The following is a 23,164-nucleotide window of genomic DNA, read 5'->3' as shown; positions in this document are numbered from 1 at the left end:
TGACTGTCAGACATCCTGATGACATGGCCAGCCCATCTGGTTTGGGCTTTCTGTAGGGGAGGTGTGGAGACTGTGGGTGCTGGCCTGTTCTTCAACCTCTGTGTCTGGGACTTTGTCCTGATTTAATCTGATATGGATACTCAGGGGCCATTTGGACAACAGGCTACCTATCTGGGTAGAGCCGATTGATGGCTGCTATTGGGCACTCATCATTCGTTTCCTGTGTCATTCAATCAGATTTCAGGCACGTACAAATACACACTCAGACAGACATTTAACATTTTACGTGTATGACTATTTTGTTTATTTGCCCCGCTATGTAGGCAGCCATACTGTGTTTTCAAGGTATGCATGCTGGGTATGTTTTTGTTTCCATAACCCACTGAACACTGACATAGATTACAGGATCTTTAACATGTGTATTTGATCTTCTGCTTGCATATACACATGAGGGGGGTCAGGCAATAGCAGGTCTGCACATATGTTGACATGGGAGATTGGAAAAATCTCCACCCTTTACCCACCAGGCGCTGTTACTGAGATTTGAACTTAGGATCCTCAGATTGAAAGTCCAACGTTTTTAACCACTCGCCTCCTGTGCCTGCCATTGTATGTGGAGAAATATGCAGTGGCAGCTCAAGTGGAAGTGAATGAGTTGTTCAGTGTATCTGTTGTAGACATCCTAGATCTTGGCCTAGAGAACAGTGGTGAGTGTCTGTTGTAGACATCCTAGATCTTGCTGGCCTAGAGAACAGTGGTAAGTGTCTGCTGTAGACATCCTAGATCTTGCTGGCCTAGAGAACAGTGGTAAGTGTCTGCTGTAGACATCCTAGATCTTGCTGGCCTAGAGAACAGTGGTAAGTGTCTGTTGTAGACATCCTAGATCTTGCTGGCCTAGAGAACAGTGGTAAGTGTCTGCTGTAGACATCCTAGATCTTGCTGGCCTAGAGAACAGTGGTAAGTGTCTGTTGTAGACATCCTAGATCTTGCTGGCCTAGAGAACAGTGGTGTCTGCTGTAGACATCCTAGATCTTGCTGGCCTAGAGAACAGTGGTGTCTGCTGTAGACATCCTAGATCTTGCTGGCCTAGAGAACAGTGGTGTCTGCTGTAGACATCCTAGATCTTGCTGGCCTAGAGAACAGTGGTGTCTGCTGTAGACATCCTAGATCTTGCTGGCCTAGAGAACAGTGGTGTCTGCTGTAGACATCCTAGATCTTGCTGGCCTAGAGAACAGTGGTGTCTGCTGTAGACATCCTAGATCTTGCTGGCTTAGAGAACAGTGGTACGTGTCTGTTGTAGACATCCTAGATTTTGTGGGCCTAGAGAACAGTGATTAGTTCTGTTGTACACATCCTAGATCTTGGCCTAGAGAACAGTGGTAAGTGTCTGTTGTAGACATCCTAGATCTTGTGGGCCTAGAGAACAGTGGTAAGTGGCTGTTTTAGACATCCTAGATCTTGCTGGCCTAGAGAACAGTGGTAAGTGTCTGCTGTAGACATCCTAGATCTTGTGGGCCTAGAGAACAGTGGTAAGTTCTGTTGTAGACATCCTAGATCTTGCTGGCCTAGAGAACAGTGGTAAGTGTCTGCTGTAGACATCCTAGATCTTGCTGGCCTTGAGAACAGTGGTAAGTGTCGGCTGTAGACATCCTAGATCTTGTGGGCCTTGAGAACAGTGGTAAGTGTCGGCTGTAGACATCCTAGATCTTGCTGGCCTAGAGAACAGTGGTAAGTGTCGGCTGTAGACATCCTAGATCTTGTGGGCCTTGAGAACAGTGGTAAGTTCTGTTGTAGACATCCTAGATCTTGCTGGCCTAGAGAACAGTGGTAAGTGTCTGCTGTAGACATCCTAGATCTTGCTGGCCTTGAGAACAGTGGTAAGTGTCGGCTGTAGACATCCTAGATCTTGTGGGCCTAGAGAACAGTGGTAAGTGTCTGTTGTAGACATCCTAGATCTTGTGGGCCTAGAGAACAGTGGTAAGTGTCTGTTGTAGACATCCTAGATCTTGTGGGCCTAGAGAACAGTGGTAAGTGTCTGCTGTAGACATCCTAGATCTTGCTGGCCTTGAGAACAGTGGTAAGTGTCGGCTGTAGACATCCTAGATCTTGTGGGCCTAGAGAACAGTGGTAAGTGTCGGCTGTAGACATCCTAGATCTTGTGGGCCTAGAGAACAGTGGTAAGTGTCGGCTGTAGACATCCTAGATCTTGTGGGCCTAGAGAACAGTGGTAAGTGTCTGTTGTAGACATCCTAGATCTTGGCCTAGAGAACAGTGGTAAGTGCCTGCTGTAGACATCCTAGATCTTGCTGGCCTAGAGAACAGTGGTAAGTGTCTGTTGTAGACATCCTAGATCTTGCTGGCCTAGAGAACAGTGGTAAGTGCCTGCTGTAGACATCCTAGATCTTGTGGGCCTAGAGAACAGTGGTAAGTGTCTGTTTTAGACATCCTAGATCTTGCTGGCCTAGAGAACAGTGGTAAGTGTCTGCTGTAGACATCCTAGATCTTGCTGGCCTAGAGAACAGTAGTAAGTGTCTGCTGTAGACATCCTAGATCTTGTGGGCCTAGAGAACAGTGGTGTCTGCTGTAGACATCCTAGATCTTGTGGGCCTAGAGAACAGTGGTGTCTGCTGTAGACATCCTAGATCTTGTGGGCCTAGAGAACAGTGGTGTCTGCTGTAGACATCCTAGATCTTGCTGGCCTAGAGAACAGTGGTAAGTGTCTGTTTTAGACATCCTAGATCTTGCTGGCCTAGAGAACAGTGGTAAGTACAACAGTTTGGTAGACCTACAGCTTGGTGGTAAGACTGAGTCATCTCTGACCACACACACACACACACACACACATATATATATATATATATGCTTTCGCACTGATGAAATTGATGAGAAAAAAGCCTGTCAAACAAGTTAAAATTTCCCCCTAATTTTTGGATTTAATTGCCTCTATCATGGGTAGACATGTGCAACACACACACACACACACACATAATGTGTGTGTGTGTGTGTGTGTGTGTGTGTGTGTGTGTAACGGGGTGTTGTGCTGGGGGGGTACCCGTTATGCCGCCGTCCCGCTATGCCGCTATCCCGCTTTATTCCCTTTCGCTTTTCATCACATGCGCGTGAAAAGTGATATATGACAGTAGCAGTTTTCACAAATGACGTATATTATGATGTAAACACTGAATGACACTAAAACTCGCCATTTAGAGGCGGGCTCGTGCAAATGCAAACTAAATGATAAAAAATATGTATTCAGGACAAATGTAATACTTTCAATTTTCTACATTTTTAATGAGAAACAAAACCAATAACAAGCAAAAAGAAAAAAGTGTGCTAGAAACGAATTTTAAAGGAAAGTTTCTTGTACAGATCATTTCTCCACTAGTATCTATAGCCCAAAACAAGGAAATGGCGGAAACAATCTTCCAATGCACTGCAAATGTAAAATGCCCTGGTACCGAAAGGGAATAAGATCATATTACCGCAGACCCATTGTCAAACAATCTCTCTCTCTCTCACACACACACATACACACACATAGACACATACCCAATCACACTCAAAAAGAAATAAAAGATCATAACAACCAATGTTTGTCCCAAACAAACTTTTTTGTGACAAAAGACAATCCGTAAACGGGTCGGCACAACGGGTCGGCGGCATAGCGGGTCGGCGGCACAACGATACGCTCCCGTTGTGCTGTACCAGGATAGCAAGACGAGATGAGTCCTTACGATTCATATAGAGGGAAAGCAGTCGTCAACAGGCACAGAAGGGTTGCGGTGGTTTATTTCTTTGGGGGGGGGGGGGGGGGCGGGGGGGGATAATGGGACAGCTTGTAGCAAAGAAACCCTTCTCAATGTGACCAAGACCGAAAGAACAAAATTACTGGTCCACAGTGTTATGGCGGAACTGGCCACAGATGTGAACTGCCAACTGACCCCTTCAGAATGGAGATGTGATCACCAAAAAAATAAGAACAGCTCACCGTTACAATGTCACGGTTTACATGACAAATAACTCAATAACGACTCTGATTTTAAAAAAAAAGGGACGAAACTACTTCAAAAAAGTATATCTCAAAACAATGTAGAATTAACCCCCTTTGACTTACATGATACTGATTAAAACAAACTGTTTATAAGCAACTAATAACAGCACACGAATTCTTTACTACTTATGATGACTCTGCTAACATTTAATTTTTAATACTATTTCTTACTAATAATTTCAACTCTGCTACATATATATTATTACACTCGATAGGAAAAACAAACAAAATTGGGTGGCGTTATAGTGGAAAGACTCGTCCTGGGGAGAGCAGCTCTAAGTTCACACAGAGATATCTGTTGTGATAAAAAGAGAAATACAATACACACACACACACACACACACACACACATATATATATATATATGTATTGATCAGTAACCTCAACTTATGCATTTACATTGAAAGCTTAAACACAAAGCATTTAAATTGCATGTAGGTTGGCCAGTATTAAAGAAGACAAAACCGTATTTCTAGCAGATGCATGGAAAACAAGAGTTGTTTTCCCAGCTCTGTTGCTTTCGCACTCAGCGAAAATCGGTAAGAGTGAATTCCCCTGTTCGTTTTAGCGTCGAGTGAGTTGTTTCAGAATGTCTTGCTTCCCGTAATTTCAACAGGTCTGCTTTTGGAGGTGAGGTTTTCGGGAATTATTGCCTGCACAGCTTCAATATTTGATTATAAATGCCCTTTTTTGCATGATAATGAGATATGTGCTTTGCAGTCATTCAAAATTATGCTGACAGTCAAGGGTGCTGCATTGATGAGTACTGCTCTGCAGAAGCAGAAAGAATTGTTAGCTGATCCACACGGTAAAGTTAAAATGCGTGGAAGTAAGTAGTGGGATTTGTATTAGAATAATTTGCAGTATACTGTCTCTCAGCTTTTTGGGAGGCTTATAGATGCACCTCACAAAAAAACATTCATTTGGTACTGAAGTTTCAGTGGGATGTGAGCTTGCTCACTCTGGTTTTGCGACAAAGCAGCAATGCTGTTGACAGGCACGGCGCGTATTAGTTCTTCAATCTTCAATCTTCAAATTGGAAGGTCAGCCGTCATTACTGACTATTAATGACCTGTGTGCGCAGAGGCGTAAATACCTAGCTAAAACCTAATTAGACCTATCTTTTCCTCCGGAGGGGGTGACAATGAGAAAGAGCATGTATACATGTATACTCTCTCCCACCGTCACTCGCAGCGTCCCTCCGGGACAAAACAAGCTGTGAGGCTTTGGCACAGCCCCTTCTTTGTTTAATAAAATAACTTGGCATAATTTGGTTAAGTTGCCATGCCACACTGTTACATGTGAAAACTTAGAAAAAAAAAAGTTAAGAAGTTTGAGGAATGTTCCAGCTGATTCTTGAAAGTGAATGCATAAAATATCACTTGTTGATGCTTGTTTTAGTTTGAGGTGACAGTTCATTCCATTCATTGTTAACTCGGTTAATGAACAATACTTTCTTACACAGACATTTGGCATTGCATTCGTCGTGGAGGGAGACTACCAGCTAGTCGGCATGGAATCTTTGGAATGGCGCACCACTCTCAGCGTTGTCTTGTCGGAGTCCATGGCACGGCGCTGGCAGCAGGTGGCTCGACAGCAACACATTATGAACAATTCGGCAATGGCTGCTTTTCTTTTGAAACAGTAAGTCTGCTGCCAATGTTCCATGAATTTGTGACTGTTATCTGGAGTTGGAATATAGTATGCATAATGATGTCATTGACATAAATTCCTGGTCTCAGATTTTTTTTTTTCATTAAGATTCCTGTGGATAATTTTCTTTCAGTTCTTTTGGGGCAGTTTTGTTATTTAAATTGATATATAACTCCGTAATAATTATCATAAAATTATCATAATTTTAAAATAGTATTCTCCACATCATTACATGTTACATTCAATGATTCATCCTTTACTAAGTGTTGTTTTTCATGTGTAATATTTATTCTCATTATTATTTGATATCATTTTCTACAGACATACATCATTACATGTTAGAATCATTCATTACTAAACATTGTTCTTCATATAGAGATTAAGTAATACCTATTTTCATTATTATTGAATATTCTAGTTATATCTGCTTTCATTATTATTGAATATTCTCAACAGACGTACACCATTGCATGTTACATTCATTACAAAGCGTTGTTTTTCACACTAAGACAAAGTGATATTTATTATCATTGTTATTAAATACTATTCTCAACAGACATACATCAGTACATGTTACAACCATTCATTACAAAGCATTGTTTTTCATTTGAAGAAAAAGTAATGTTTATTGTCATTGCTGTTTGATATTCTCCACAAACATACAGTGATACATCAGTGCATGTTACAATCATTTATTACAAACCGTTGTTTTTCATACATAGACTAATATTAAAGTTATTGTCATCGTTATTAGATATTATTCTTCACAGAGATAGATCAGTACTTGTTACAGTAATTTATGACAAAGCATTGTTTTTCAATGTGGTGCCAGTGTGAAGTATGAGGGGTGGCAGGGATTGCTTCCTTGGCAATATCCACATTTTTCCCTCTCAAGACAGAATGAGCAGTGTTCACAAGGCGTGAACGTTTACTCCACCATTCACACGAGTTGTGGAGGGTTTGATTTTGATTTGATATGGATACTTATGTAAGGCCTATCCTCGGTCGGAGGCTTAAGCTCTAAGTGCTTTACAAACTCTGTGTCACTTGCACAGCAGACTGCCTACCTGTGTAGAGCTGACTGACGGCTGCCACTGGGCACTTATCAATCATTTCCATTTGTCATTCAATCAGATTTTGGGCATACACGCATATACACTCAGACAGACCGGTATTATTTTATGTGTATGAATGTTTTGTATATAATTTGCCCCGTTATGTAGGCAGCCATGCTCTGTTTTGGGGTGTGTGCATGCTGTGTATGTTCTTGTTTCCATAACCCACCGAACGTGGACATGGATTACAGGGTCTTTAACGTGCGTATTTGATCTTCTGTGTGCGTATACACACGAAGGGGGTTCAGGCACTAAGTAGGTCTGCACATATGTTGACCTGGGAGATCGGAAAAATCTACACCCTTTACCCACCAGGTGCACCGAGATTTGAACCCAGGACCCTCAGATTGGAAGTCCAGCGCTTTAACCATTCGGCTGTTGCACCCGTCTTCAGCACAGCCTGGTTGTATTTGCCTTGCTTTAGGAGCTTAGTGGCTAAGGGAATGTCATTGACTGTGGTGTTTTGCATTGTTTTTTGTTTTCAGATGTGGGTTTTTTTGTTTTTTTTTCAGATGTAGTTTTTTGTGTGCATGTAGTTTTTTTTTTTTAGTTCAGCAGTCCTGATAAGGCAGTGTGGGGTGGGCTGGTCTATGACTAACTGAGCAACAGTGTCAAGAGTCAGTAGTGACCGTGGTTTCTGTCTGTGACAGCTATGACAAAACCTGCGCCACCCCCATGCCTCCTCCGACCTCTTTCTGCTCGGCCTGTGGCAGTTCTCTGGACCAGTTCTGTGCCTCCTGCTTTTCCCTGGCTCCCAAACTTCATCAGCAGGTAAGTCATGACCTGGCGGCATGTCAGTACGTCTTGTCTTGTCTTGTCTTGTCTGCTTTTCACTGGCTCCCAAACTTTATCAACAGCTAAGTCATGACCTGGCGGCATGTCAGTACGTATTGTCTTGTCTTGTCTTGTCTTGTCTTGTCTGCTTTTCACTGGCTCCCAAATTTTATCAACAGCTAAGTCATGACCTGGCGGCATGTCAGTACGTATTGTCTTGTCTTGTCTGCTTTTCACTGGCTTCCAGACTTCATCAACAGGTAAGTCATGACCTGGCGGCATGTCAGTACGTATTGTCTTGTCTTGTCTTGTCTTGTCTGCTTTTCACTGGCTCCCAAACTTCATCAACAGGTAATTCATGACCTGGCGGCATGTCAGTACGTCTTGTCTTGTCTTGTCTTGTCTTGTCTTGTCTGCTTTTCACTGGCTCCCAATCTTCATCAACAGGTAAGTCATGACCTGGCGGCATGTCAGTACGTATTGTCTTGTCTTGTCTTGTCTTGTCTTGTCTTGTCTGCATTTCACTGGCTCCCAAACTTCATCAACAGGTAAGTCATGACCTGGCGGCATGTCAGTACGTATTGTCTTGTCTTGTCTTGTCTTGTCTTGTCTGCTTTTCACTGGCTCCCAGACTTCATCAACAGGTAAGTCATGACCTGGTGGCATGTCAGTACGTATTGTCTTGACTTGTCTTGTCTTGTCTTGTCTGCTTTTCACTGGCTCCCAGACTTCATCAACAGGTAAGTCATGACCTGGTGGCATGTCAGTACGTATTGTCTTGACTTGTCTTGTCTTGTCTTGTCTTGTCTGCTTTTCACTGGCTCCCAAACTTTATCAACAGGTAAGTCATGACCTGGTGGCATGTCAGTACGTATTGTCTTGTCTTGTCTTGTCTTGTCTTGTCTGCTTTTCACTGGCTCCCAGACTTCATCAACAGGTAAGTCATGACCTGGCGGCATGTCAGTGTGTATTGTATTGTCTTGTCTTGTCTTGTCTGCTCTTCACTGGCTCCCAAACTTCATCAGCAGGTAAGTCATGACCTGGCGGCATGTCAGTACGTATTGTCTTGTCTTGTCTTGTCTGCTTTTCACTGGCTCCCAGACTTCATCAACAGGTAAGTCATAACCTTGCGGCATGTCAGTACATATTGTCTTGTCTTGTCTTGTCTGCTTTTCACTGGCTCCCAAACTTTATCAACAGGTCAGTCATGACCTGGCGGCATGTCAGTATGTATTGTCTTTGTCTTGTCTTGTCTTGTCTTGTCTGCTTTTCACTGGCTCCCAGACTTCATCAACAGTTAAGTCATGACCTGGCGGCATGTCAGTACGTCTTGTCTTGTCTTGTCTGCTTTTCACTGGCTCCCAAACTTCATCAGCAGGTAAGTCATGACCTGGCGGCATGTCAGTACGTATTGTCTTGTCTTGTCTTGTCTGCTTTTCACTGGCTCCCAAACTTTATCAACAGTTAAGTCATAACCTGGCGGCATGTCAGTACGTATTGTCTTGTCTTGTCTTGTCTGCTTTTCACTGGCTCCCAAACTTCATCAACAGGTAAGTCATGACCTGGCGGCATGTCAGTGTGTATTGTATTGTCTTGTCTTGTCTTGTCTGCTTTTCACTGGCTCCCAGACTTCATCAACAGGTAAGTCATGACCTGGCGGCATGTCAGTACATATTGTCTTGTCTTGTCTGATTTTCACTGGCTCCCAAACTTCATCAACAGGTAAGTCATGACCTGGCAGCATGTCAGTACGTCTTGTCTCGTCTTGTCTTGTCTGATTTTCACTGGCTCTTAGACTTCATCAGCGTATTGTCTTGTATTGTATTTCTCTTAGTCACCACAAGTTTCTCTGTGTGAAATTTAAGCTGCTCTCGGGGAAAAGTGCGTTGCTACAGTGCATCATCACCTGGTTCTTTTTTTCTGCCTTGTAGAGTAATGGTTCTTAGTTTTAGCAAACAAGCCTCATTCAGGTTTCAGTAATATCAGCCAATGAGAATTGAGGAAAACATAGTCTCCGACTCGACTTGATGTCTGCTTCCAGGTTGCCAACAAACTGTCTGCTCTGCCTGTCCATAAAAGCTACACTTACACGACTGATTCTGCATGCCTGTAGGAGTGTTTGTTTGCCTATGAAAGTGGATTTTTTTTCTGATTTGCTAAAGAATTTAGCCGCGGCGGCTTTTACATGCGCCAAGAGCATGCTATGGACAGGACCTGCGGTTATCTGTATCTGTATGATGTACTTCAGCAGGAACCAGTTTTGGTGGAGTAGTATTGACAGGAGAACTTAGAGGAGACCACCATTTAAGAGAAAAACTAAACCATTTCAGGGTATCGTTTCATCCGTGTGACTAGCATCTGCACCAGCAGTTGAGGGGGAGAAAATATGGGAGAGTATAAGGTTTGATTCCATGCGATCAGATTCTCCTGCTTGCTTGATAGATGCGTTACCACGATGTCACCTCTTCATGTGTGTTTCTGCTCTGTGGTGGTGGTGTTCTGTTGTGCGGAAATTGCAGTGATTTGTACTTGTATTTCTTTTTATCACAACAGATTTCTCTGTGTGAAATTTGGGCTGCTCTCCACAGGGAGAGCACGTCGCTATACTACAGCGCCACCCCTTTTTTTTTTTGTATTTTTTCCTGCGTGCAGTTTTATGTTTTTCCTATCGAAGTGGATTTTTCTACAGAATTTTTCCAGGAACAACCCTTTTGTTGCCGTGGGTTCTTTTACGTGCGCTAAGTGCATGCTGCACACGGGACCTCGGTTTATCGTCTCATCCGAATGACTAGCGTCCAGACCACCACTCAAGGTCTAGTGGAGGGGGAGAAAATATCGGCGGCTGAGCCGTGATTCGAACCAGCGCGATCAGATTCTCTCGCTTCCTAGGCAGACGCGTTGCCTCTAGGTCATCATTCAACCTTCACCGTACGTTGTGGGTCTTACATGGCAATCCCATTTTTTCTTTTCTTTTCAATTTTTTTGTGTTGTTGTCTAGAACTTTCACATTTCCTCAGGTTCTAAATTGGGAATTGTTTTTTTCTTTTTCTGTTGTCAGGATTGATAAGTAATTGAATTAAGAAGAAAAAAAAAAAGAAGAAAGTGAGATGGTTAAAATTCAAACCATAAATTCAGTAACTAGTTTCTTATAGATAAATTGCTTCAGTTTCTTGTAGTAGACAAACTTGATGTGGTGATACGGGAAGCAGTGTGAATGGCGTGGCCTGAGCCGGGAGACAGAGTCCACCCAATCAGCCAAACAAAACATCACATTTGGTGTCATATACTGTACCATGTCAAACTGATGCAAACTAGGCCTATTGGTTTGCTCTGTTTGGCCAAATTTCGCGCGGCTAACAGTGAAAAGATGGGCCCACCGCTCTCAGCCAATCAAACACCTCTAAAAACTATAAGCGCTTAATCATTTCCTTTGGCCAAGGCTCTCCACGCCATCTTGTCAGGTTTACGCTCTGTCTCGTCTTACGCTTTTTTCGGCTGTTCAGCGTATCCTTTTGGCCTTATTTTGTTGCATGCGGCTTGTGTTTATTGTATTCTTACATTCTGTGTACTCGATTCGACTCGGCACCCTCGATTCGTTCGATTTTTTCTGCCTCTAAGTCGGTCCTGTCTTTCCTTTCTCTGTTGGGGGTCGGATTTTCGCTGGGTGCCTAAGCGCGGGTTCCATGCCTCGTGTGCCATACCACGAAGGCAGGGAATCATGATGCTGGGATTGAGACTCGGTAAGAGACTCTCCCAGGCCCGGAGCTCATGATTCCTCCCGATACGGACCGCGGCGATGCGTCGTTAGACGCTGATCGCGGAGGCGACGTTCGTACCAGTAAAACGGTCATGAAGGGGACCGGGGGGAAAGAGGTACGAGCGTCGCCTCCCGAGGTGTCCCAGCGCGAGGCAGGGAGAAGGGTGAATGGCAAGTCATCTCCGTGCTGTGGGGACTCGCAGCTAGGCGCGGACTCCCGAGGGGAGGCCGCGCCCGGCCATTACCCGGGTCCCCACTCGGAGACGGCTCTCACGTGCCCCATTGTTGTTCCCCCTCCTCCCTTCTCTGTCGACCCCCCTCCCCCACCTCCTTTTGGGGGGGGAGAAAAATTTGGTTCCGGGGGGGGATCTCTACTTTGCCCACCCCGGGCCAAGCCACCCCAGTCTCCCCACGGGAGGGGATTCGGGGCGCGTGGCAACCTGCTCTGCAGGTCTTCCCGCTATCCGGCCGGTCTCCCCTGCTGGGGGAGGCCCGTGCGTGTCAGGCGGTTCCGGGCAGTCAGCCCGCTCGTCTTCGGGCGGGACTGACACCCAAGTCGGACCTGACCTCCCTCCGACTTGGCCAGGTTGTTCCCTTCATGGAGGTCAATGCACCAGTGACCCTTGGGGTTTGGGTCACAGTATGGCTGGTGCCCACGGGTAGTTACCCCCATTCTACCCGTACTGGGGCGCATCTAGGGTGCACACTGGGTTGCCGGGAGCACCAAGGGCCAGCCCCTTGTCCGCTCCCCACCGGACCCAACCCAGCACATCTCACAGGGTGACACACACAGCCCCGACAAGTGGGATCGACTTCTTGTCGGTCAGGTCGAGCTCCTCGACCAATATTGCCACTCTGTCCACAAATCGGGCCTCTGTCAACCCACAGGTGACCACCACGGTCACAACGGCCTCCTTGTCAGGACCGACGGCTGCTCAGGGGCCCTACTCGGCCCGGCGGAGCCGGCAGTCCCCACCTGCCCAGCCCTCGGTCCTACAGTGAGATGAGTGGGTGTTTGTCCCCACACAGCACTCGTGGGTCACTCTTGCATCCAGGGACGCCCTCTCTGAAAAGGTGTGGCACCCACCATCCCAAGCATGGTTGGACCTACGGTCCACACGCTCCCTACCCGCTTCAGGTGTCAAGGACATAACAGTGGCGGCCATGGTCCCGGCTCGGGATCGTCCCAGCTCATCCCGATGGGCTGACCACAGCTCACAGGACGCCCCAGTGGGTACATCCACTTGGGATGGCACCCAGCAGGGGATGGACTGCGAACAAGAGTGGGAGCCCCTGTCTTCGGATGAGGACGAACAAGCAGATGAGCACTCTTCGCCCACATCCCAGGGGGGACAGATTGAGCCCGTGCCTCCCTAGGGATCAGCCTGAACCAAACCCGGACTTTGCCGAGCTCGAACTGACCCTCCCCAATAGGGCCACGTATGCCGAATCAGTCCCTCAGGCTACTTTGTTACCTTTGACCCTCCTTACGCCATGTGACTCTAACTCCAGAACCACAAGGCAACTCAGAGTGCCAGAAATGGTGCAGGTATGGCTTATTAAGTCAGTCCGCACTGTCAGGGGTGCTGCTTCCATCCCTCCTCCAGGCAGGGAGTCCCTCTCTGCCCCGGGCGCCTTTTCCCCGCACAGGACAGGATGTTGGTCTCACAGCGCACCACCTTCCCCACTTCAGCTAACCTATCCTTTAAAACGTTAGCAGAGTGGGACAAATTGGCCCGCCGCTGCCCCCTCGAGGTTTCCACGGCGTACACCTTCGACACGTTCCTTCACAGGGCCAATGAGCTGTGCGAACAGTGTCCAGTTAATCAGGACAAGGGGTCTCCTTCCTCTGTCCCGCCGGGCCTCTTCACCGACCAGAGGTTACACGCTTTTGGCAATAGGGTAGCATCTGGTCTCACGGCAGCTGCAGACACAGCTACCAGCCTTCACTTCAATACTGTGCTAGCGCGGCGTGATGCCATTTTCAGCCTCTCTAACATTCCTGTGGAGGAGAGGGCTGCCCTGCGGTCCATCCCAGCACAGCAGCACTCCCTCTTCGGCCAGTTCCCGCCCCATTTTGTCAGCCACAGGGCAGAGACAAACAGGGAGGTGGCCTCATATTTGGCTCACACCTCTCATGGGCTCCAGGGTTCTATGCCATTGAAGAGACTGGCCACCAGGGCCCCTCCATATACCACGCCGCCTGTCAAGGCAGCGTGTGCCGAATCAGTGGCAGAGGAATAAACCACCTTAGGTCTGTCCAAGCCGACCGGCCATGCCCAAGGCCAGAAGGCAGCACCCCCAATGACTGGGCCCTGATTCAGCACCGCCAGTCGTTCAGCCCCTCCAAGTAGGAAACTTGTCCCGGCATGCACATCAGTGGTGTGCTCTGGGACTCAACGACGGGATTATGTCGGTGCTAGAGTCGGGGTACATGCTGTCTTGGGTGGAGGATCTCCCCCCTCTAAAGATCCACTCTTCCTCCTTAGGTGCCCAGCTCGACGGAGCAGGAGAACGCACCCACTCCTCATGGGGCTATATCTCAACTCTCGGACCCGGGCCCCGGTTTTTACGGCTGGTTGTTGGTGATTCCAAAGGTCTCGGGAGGGTGGAGACCAGTTTTGGACTTGTCCCCCCTCAACAAATTCCTCCCCAAAATCAAACTCAAGATGGACACACAGGCACAGATTCGGGAGACCATCCAACAAGGTGATTGGCCTACCTCTATCGATCTGGAAGATGCTTATTTTCATATACTCATCCATTCGGCATCCCGTCGGTACCTGAGGTTCGTGTGGAGGGACAAGGGGATCCAGTTCCCGGCCCTCCCATTTGGTCTGTCCCTTGCCCCTTTCCTGTCTACCAAGGTGGTGCGGGAATTGGTGTCCATCATCCGCTCGGAATCCATTTGTCTCTGTGTGTACCTGGACGACTTGCTTATCCTGGCCCAGTCGCAGGCCCGGTGCCTGAGTCATACGGCCAGACTTCTAGACCTTTGCTCCCAACTGGGCTTCCTCATGGACCAGCAGATATGCGATCTGTCCCCATGTCAGTCCTTTGACTTCTTAGGGATGAGATTCGACATGCGGTCTATGATAGTCTCTCTGGCGCCAGATCACTGGTACCGTCTGGCAGGCCTCCTCAGCCACTGGCGCCACTCCTCCCAAGATACAGCGCAGACACTTTCTTCCCTCTTGGGCATGATGGAGTCCACGGCACCTCTCATTCCCCTGGACAGGGTTCTCAAGCGCCCTCTCCAGAGGGCACTGAGGTTACGCCGGTCCCAGAGCACTCAGCCATGGGATACCCAGATATGTCTGGGCGAGTGGTTCCTCGAGGTGACATCAGAGTGGTTAATCACCCCCTTTGGACACAGGGGGTGCCCTTAGCCCCACCTACTCTTCAGGTGGCACTCTTCACAGACGCCTCCTCCCTGGGCTGGGGAGCCCACATGGACTCACTCTATGCAGCAGGGACTTGGTCCCCGGAGGAGCGCCTATGCCACATCAATGTTCTGGAACTGGAGGCAGTTCGCAGGACTCTCCTGCACTTCATGGGGGAGGCCACTGGCAAGATCATCCGCTTGTTCACGGACAAGACGACGGTCGCATGTTATGTGAACAAATGGGGGGAGCGCACTCGGCAGACCTCTCAATGCGGACTGAGGCTCTCCTCCGTTTGGTGCCACAGCAAGGGCATTGCACTTTCAGCGAGACACTGAGCAGGAAAAACCAACTTCTTGGCAGATGCTCTTAGCAGGCCCAAGAGTGTCATGCGCACAGAGTGCACCCTGGACAAGGACAGCCTTCAGGGGGTGTGGGAACAGTGGTTTCGGCCGATGGTGGACCTTGTTCAACAAGAGACTTCCCACTTCCGTGTCTTCGGTTGCCGACCCAGAAGCGTGGGCAGTGGATGCTCTCTCTCTAGATTGGAGCAGTCTGATTGCCTCCGCGTTTCCTCCCTTTCCAATTCTGTCCAAGGTGATACGGAAAGACAGATTGGAACACCCGCAGCCGATCCTCATTGCGCCGAAATGGCCAGCCCAGACCTGGTTTCCGGACCTTCAGTCCCTGACACATGTTCCCACCCCTGGAACTTGAAACCAAATCTCATCTGCTGAGGCAGCCTCACTCGGGCACTCCGCATTCCAATCCTCAACTGCTCCACCAGCACGCATGGCTGCTGTGCGGTCGGAACTGTCAGCATCACCATTGAAGTCCTCGACCCCTCGGTCGGCCTCTGTGTCGGCTGTGCTGACCCAGGGGTCTGCCTCCTCTGACCTCCTCTCCATAGTCACCAGAGCAAGGAGGCAGGAATGGAGACTTTGTATGACTTTCGCTGGAAGATATGGTTGCGGTGGTGTACAGCTCAGGGCATTACCCCTACGAACCTTACGAGCATGCAGCTGGCCACTTTCTGGCTCTCTGCTCCTCGGTTCATCCTGTCTGCTAGTTCTGTGCGAGGGTACAGGTCTGCCTTCTGTACCACAATGCAAACAGCTAGGTGGTTCCGCCTTTGAAGTGGATTGCCTGCTCAGAGAGGTGGCTAGGGGTGCCCCTCTGAAGGAAGCTAGAGACCCCAGAAGAGTGCCCCTCTGGGACTTGTTCCTGGTGCTGGATTTCATTCGAAAACAGCCCTTCCTACCATTGGGGACTATTCCTGTTGACATCCTCACCCTCAAGACCACTTTCCTTCTGTGGCTGGCCACAGGCAGTCGTAGAAGTGAGCTGCATGGGCTTAGTGGAATGCCACAAGATCTGGCCTTCCACAGAGATGGTTCCATCACTATTCGTTTCCTTCCAGAGTTTCTGGCTAAGAACCAAGACCCTGAGGTTCCTTCCCCCTCTCCGAGGGTCAGACCTTTGATATTCTTGCCCAAGATGATGAGGATAGGCACCTGTCCTGTTCGGTGTCTCAAATATTATTGGATAGGTCTCGCCATAGGCGTTCTTCTCAGAGGTGTCTGCTCATCTCCCTCAATGAGAATTACTAGAAAGACATCGCTGCAGGCACCATTTCCCGCCAGGTTTCCCCAAGTCATTCGTAGAGCCTACTCTCATGCACACAGTGATATCAGCTGTCTTCATCCCAGGGCACACGAAAGTGCGGGCCATAGCTACTTCGGCTGCTTTCCAGCACTCAGTGCCAACGCAGCATGTCTTGGAGGCAGCCTTCTGGCCGTCTGAGAATCCCTTCATCAACTTCTACCCTCAGGAATTTCCGTATGACCAGGGCTGACGGTTCCAAGGGGATTTCCTTTGTCGCGGCTAACACTGCCGTCTCAGTTACAAGGGCTCCCCATATGAACCAGTAGGCGTTGCCCGCCTCCATTTGCTTTAAATTCTGCATCAGTTTGACATGGTACAGTATATGACACCAAAAGGAGGAGTTTGTATTATACTCCATGTTTGGTGTTAAATATACTTACCATGTCAAACTCGAATGCCCGCCCGTCCGTCCCCGCGTCTCCGCCGTGGTTCTTATGGGGCATTTTTGTTCATGGCCACGGAATGATTAAGCGCTTATAGTTTTTAGAGGTGTTTGATTGGCTGAGAGCGGTGGGCCCATCTTTTCACTGTTAGCCGCGCGAAATTTGGCCAAGCAGAGCAAACCAATAGGCCTAGTTTGCATCAGTTTGACATGGTAAGTATATTTAACACCAAACATGGAGTATAATACAAACTCCTCCTTTTTGTACCCCGGCTGTTGCTTGTCCATCACATGGCAGTGATGAGGGGGCACAAGGAAGGGATGCCAACCATCCTCACACACTGCATGCTGCGCCAACTTGGGTTTTTTTTCCCATCCTTCCTGTTCTCAGCTGCTGCTGTTACACTGTGACAACAAGTTTATTCCCATCAACTCTTTTCGAGTCCTAGAGAAACAATGAAACATGATAGTGACAGGAAAACGGCCACAGAGGAATAACAATGAAACATGATAGTGACAGGAAAACGGCCACAGAGGAATAACAATGGAACATGATAGGTACAGGAAAACGGCCACAGAGGAATAACAATGATAGTGACAGGAAAATGGCCACAGAAGAATAAATGAAACATGATAGTGACAGGAAAACGGCCACACAGGAATAACAATGAAACATGATAGTGACAGGAAAATGGCCACAGAGGAATAACAATGAAACATGATAGTGACAGGAAAACGGCCACAGAGGAATAACAATGAAACATGATAGGTACAGGAAAACAGCCACAGAGGAATAACAATGAAACATGATAGTGACAGGAAAACGGCCACACAGGAATAACAATGAAACCTGATAGGTACAGGAAAATGGCCACAGAGGAATAACAATGAAACATGATAGTGACAGGAAAACGGCCACAGAGGAATAACAATGATAGTGACAGGAAAACGGCCACACAGGAATAACAATGAAACATGATAGTGACAGGAAAACGGCCACAGAGGAATAACAATGAAACATGATAGGCACAGGAAAACGGCCACAGAGGAATAACAATGAAACATGATAGTGACAGGAAAACGGCCACAGAGGAATAACAGTGAAACACGATAGGTACAGGAAAACGGCCACAGAGGAATAACAATGAAACATGATAGTGACAGGAAAACGGCCACAGAGGAATAACAACGAAACATGATATCAATAGTGACAGGAAAACGGCCACAGAGGAATAAAATGAAACATGATAGGCACAGGAAAACGGCCACAGAGGAATAACAATGATAGTGACAGGAAAACGGCCACAGAGGAATAACAATGATAGTGACAGAAAATGGCCACAGAGGATTAACAATGAAACGTGATAGTGACAGGAAAACAGCCACAGAGGAATAACAATGAAACATAGTGACAGGAAAACGGCCACAGAGGATAACATGATAGTGACAGCAAACCGGCTACAGAGGAATAACAAAGCAAACATGATAGTGACAGGAAAAAACGGCCACAGAGGAATAACAGTGATAGTGACAGGAAAACGGCCACAGAGGAATAACAATGATAGTGACAGGAAAACGGCCACAGAGGAATAACAATGATAGTGACAGGAAAACGGCCACAGAGAATAACAATGATAGTGACAGGAAAACGGCCACAGAGGAATAACAATGAAACATGATAGTGACAGGAAAACGGCCACAGAGGAATAACAATGATAGTGACAGCAAAACGGCTACAGAGGAATAACAAAGAAACATGATAGTGACAGAGGAAACGGCCACAGAGGAATAACAGTGATAGTGACAGGAAAACGGCCACAGAGGAATAACAATGATAGTGACAGGAAAACGGCCCACCAGAGGAATAACAATGATAGTGACAGGAAAACGGCCACAGAGGAATAACCATGATAGTGCAAGGAAAACGGCCACAGAGGAATAACAATGATAGTGACAGGAAAACGGCCACAGAGGAATAACAAACGATACATGATAGTGACAGGAAAATGGCCACAGAGTAATAACAATGATAATGACAGAAAAATGGCCACAGAGGAATAACAATGAAACATGATAGTGATAGGAAAACGGCCACAGAGGAATAACAGTGAAACACGATAGGTACAGGAAAACGGCCACAGAGGAATAACAATGAAACATGATAGTGACAGGAAAATGGCCACGAGAATAACAATGAAACATGATAGTGACAGGAAAACAGCTACAGAGGAATAACCAATGAAACATGACAGTGACAGGAAAATGGCCACAGAGGAATAAAATGAAACATGATAGGCACAGGAAAACGGCCACAGAGGAATAACAATGATAGTGACAGGAAAACGGCCACAGAGGAATAACAATGAAGCATCATAGTGACAGGAAAACGGCCACAGAGGAATAACAATGATAGTGACAGGAAAATGGCCACAGAGGATTAACAATGAAACGTGATAGTGACAGGAAAACAGCCACAGAGGAATAACAATGAAACATAGTGACAGGAAAACGGCCACAGAGGAATAACAATGATAGTGACAGCAAAACGGCTACAGAGGAATAACAAAGAAACATGATAGTGACAGGAAAACGGCCACAGAGGAATAACAAATATAGTGACAGGAAAACGGCCACAGAGGAATAACAATGAAACATGATAGTGACAGGAAAACGGCCACAGAGGAATAACAATGAAACACTGATAGGTACAGGAAAACGGCCACAGAGGAATAACAATGAAACATAGTGACAGGAAAACGGCCACAGAGGAATAACAATGATAGTGACAGCAAAACGGCTACAGAGGAATAACAAAGAAACATGATAGTGACAGGAAAACGGCCACAGAGGAATAACAATGATAGTGACAGGAAAACGGCCACAGAGGAATAACAATGATAGTGACAGGAAAACGGCCACAGAGGAATAACAATGAAACATGATAGGTACAGGAAAAACGGCCACAGAGGAATAACAATGATAGCGACAGGGAAAACGGCCACAGAGGAATAACAATGATAGTGACAGGAAAACGGCCACAGAGGAATAACAATGAAACATGATAGTGACAGGAAAACGGCCACAGAGGAATAACAATGATAGTGACAGGAAAACGGCCACAGAGGAATAACAATGATAGTGACAGGAAAACGGCCCAGCAGAGAATAACAATGGAAACATGATAGTGACAGGAAAATGGCCACAGAGGAATTACAATGAAACATGATAGTGACAGGAAAACGGCCACAGAGGAATTACAATGAAACATGATAGTGACAGGGAAAAACGGCCACAGAGGAATAACAATGAAAACATGATAGTGACAGGAAAATGGCCACAGAGGAATAACAATGGAACATGATAGTGACAGGAAAATGGCCACAGAGGAATAACAATGGAACATGATAGGTACAGGAAAACGGCCACAGAGGAATAACAATGATAGTGACAGGAAAACGGCCACAGAGGAATAATTAAAAAAAACAACAACAAAAAGTAAACAAAAGAAACAAAAGGGGAGATAACCAAAATGGGGAAAAAAACTAATAAAAGGTCAGAGGTAATTATCCATCTGATATGCAATACAATAAGAATAGTGAAAGCCATACTCCATAGTCAAATGCACCGATCACAAATTACAAGAATTGTGAGTGAAGTGACATGTTCAGCTCTGTTATCTGACTAGTTGAGCCTGAACTGGGAACGGAGGGGTTAGTTTGAGCGTAGCGATAACAGTGACATGGTATAACAAACTAAAATACACAGTAATTTTTTTAAATTTTAGTACCCATTTACCAGTTATACTGAAACTGGTGGGATATATATACAGGGGGAAAAGACATGTGTATTCACATGTACAGGAAACAGTGTTAACTCTCTCCATACGAACGGTGAAAGAGACAACGTTAACAGCGTTTCACCCCAATTACCATTATCAAAATATTGCAAGAGGAAGGCTCTTATACTGAAGAGGTGAATGTTGACAAAGACTGGCCGTACTGAGTTAAGATTCAGAGGGTAGGGAGAGCACAGTTGAAGGGACACAATCCATCTAGTAAGAAATTGTAGTTTAGTGTACCAGCTTGGGTTGTTTCCCATCCATTGTGTCCAGAAGGTGAATCCGGAAGTTCCAGCAGACTGATGACTTTACAAAGTAGAGGATCCCAGCAGACTGACAGCACAAAGGAGTGGATCCCAGCAGACTGATAACAGCACAAAGTAGAGGATCCAGCTGACTGATGACAGTACAAAGTAGAGGATCCCAGCAGACTGATATAACAGCACAGAGTAGAGGATCCCAGCAGACTGATATAACAGCACAAAGTAGAGGATCCCAGCAGACTGACAGCACAAAGTAGAGGATCCCAGCAGACTGATATAACAGCACAAAGTAGTAGAGGATCCAGCAGACTGATATAACAGCACAAAGTAGAGGATCCCAGCAGACTGACAGCACAAAGTAGAGGATCCCAGCAGACTGATGACGGCACAAAGTAGAGGATCCAGCAGACAGAATTACAGCACAACAGTAGAGGATCCCAGCAGACTGATCTAACAGCACAAAGTAGAGGATCCCAGCAGACTGTATAACAGCACAGAGTAGAGGATCCCAGCAGACTGATATAACACACAAAAGTAGAGGATCCCAGCAGACTGATATAACAGCAAAGAGTAGAGGATTCCCAGCAGACTGATATAACAGCACAAAGTAGAGGATCCCAGCAGACTGATATAACAGCACAAAGTAGAGGATCCCAGCAGACTGATATAACAACACAAAGTAGAGGATCCCAGCAGACTGATGACAGCACAAAAGTAGAGGATCCCCAGCAAGACTGACAGCCCACAGTAGAGGGATCCCTGCAGACTGAATATAACAGCACAAAGTAGAGGATCCCAGCAGACTGATATAACAGCAACAGAGTAGAGGATCCCAGCAGACTGATATAACAGCACAAAGTAGAGGATCCCAGCAGACTGATATAACAGCACAAAGTAGAGGATCCCAGCAGACTGATGACAGCACAAAGTAGAGGATCCCAGCAGACTGATAACAGCACAAAGTAGAGGATCCCAGCAGACTGATATAACAGCACAGAAGTAGAGGATCCCACAGACTGACAGCACAAAGTAAATCCCAGCAGTGGGTTAACCAAAAGGTAGAGTCCCAAGAGAAGCAAAAGGGAGAGGGATTTTCCAGGACGATTAACAAAACAGAAAGGCCCCCTCCAAGGGAGGGGTGTGGTCCTGGTACACACAGGACCACCCTGCCTACAGCGGAGCAGAGCCCTCCGCACAGGACAGGATGTTGGTCTCACAGCGCACCACCTTCCCCACTTCAGCTACCCTATCCTTTAAAACGTTAGCAGAGTGGGACAAATTGGCCCACCGCTGCCTCCTCGAGGTTTCCACGGCGTACACCTTCGACGCGTTCCTTCACAGGGCCAATGAGCTGTGGGAACAGTGTCTGGTTAATCAGGACACGGGTCTCCTTCCTCTGTCCCGCCTGGCCTCTTCACCGACCAGAGGTTACACGCTTTTGGCAATAGGGTAGCATCTGGTCTCACGGCAGCTGTAGACACAGCTACCAGCCTTCACTTTAATACTGCGCTAGCGCGGCGTGATGCCATTCTCAGCCTCTCTAACATTCCTGTGGAGGAGAGGGCTGCCCTGCGGTCCATCCCAGCACAGCAGCACTCCCTCTTCGGCCAGTTCTCGCCCCATTTTGTCAGCCACAGGGCAGAGACAAACAGGGAGGTGGCCTCATATTTGGCCCACACCTCTCATGGGCTCCAGGGTTCTATGCCATTGAAGAGACCGGCCACCAGGGCCCCTCCATATACCACGCCGCCTAAGTCATAGCAGCGTGTGCAGAATCAGTGGCAGAGGAATAAACCACCTTATGTCCGTCCAAGCCGACCGGCCATGCCCAAGGCCAGAAGGCAGCACCCCCAATGACTGGGCTCCGATTCAGCACCGCCAGTCGTTCAGCCCCTCCAAGTAGGAAACTTGTCCCGGCATGCACATCAGTGGTGTGCTCTGGGACTCAACGACGGGATTATGTCGGTGCTAGAGTCGGGGTACATGCTGTCTTGGGTGGAGGACCTCCCCCCTCTAAGATCCACTCCTCCTCCTTAGGTGCCCAGCTCGACGGAGCAGGAGAGAGTCCTAGAAAAAGAGATATCGCACCCACTCCTCATGGGGCTATATCTCAACTCTCGGACCCGGGCCCTGGTTTTTACGGCTGGTTGTTGGTGATTCCAAAGGTCTCGGGAGGGTGGAGACCAGTTTTGGACTTGTCCCCCCTCAACAAATTCCTCCCCAAAATCAAATTCAAGATGGACACACAGGCACAGATTCTGGAGACCATCCAACAAGGTGATT

The 23,164-nt window shown here is 47.1% G+C and overlaps 1 protein-coding gene across 1 annotated transcript; it reads left to right on the top strand.

Annotated features, from left to right (window-relative positions):
- The first annotated feature begins 4,654 nt into the window (after nt 1–4,654).
- On the top strand, nt 4,655–9,706 carry LOC143301560 (uncharacterized). Its single transcript, XM_076615938.1, has 4 exons — nt 4,655–4,681; nt 5,517–5,695; nt 7,470–7,590; nt 9,635–9,706. The coding sequence occupies exons 2-4, from the start codon at nt 5,565–5,567 to the stop codon at nt 9,704–9,706; spliced, it is 324 nt and encodes a 107-aa protein (XP_076472053.1). The 5' UTR covers nt 4,655–4,681; nt 5,517–5,564.
- Nucleotides 9,707–23,164: the final 13,458 nt, after the last annotated feature.

Source organism: Babylonia areolata, chromosome 27 (assembly GCF_041734735.1).
Source record: "Babylonia areolata isolate BAREFJ2019XMU chromosome 27, ASM4173473v1, whole genome shotgun sequence".
Taxonomy (NCBI): Eukaryota; Metazoa; Mollusca; class Gastropoda; order Neogastropoda; family Buccinidae; genus Babylonia; species Babylonia areolata.
This window is presented reverse-complemented; position numbering and strand designations above follow the sequence as displayed.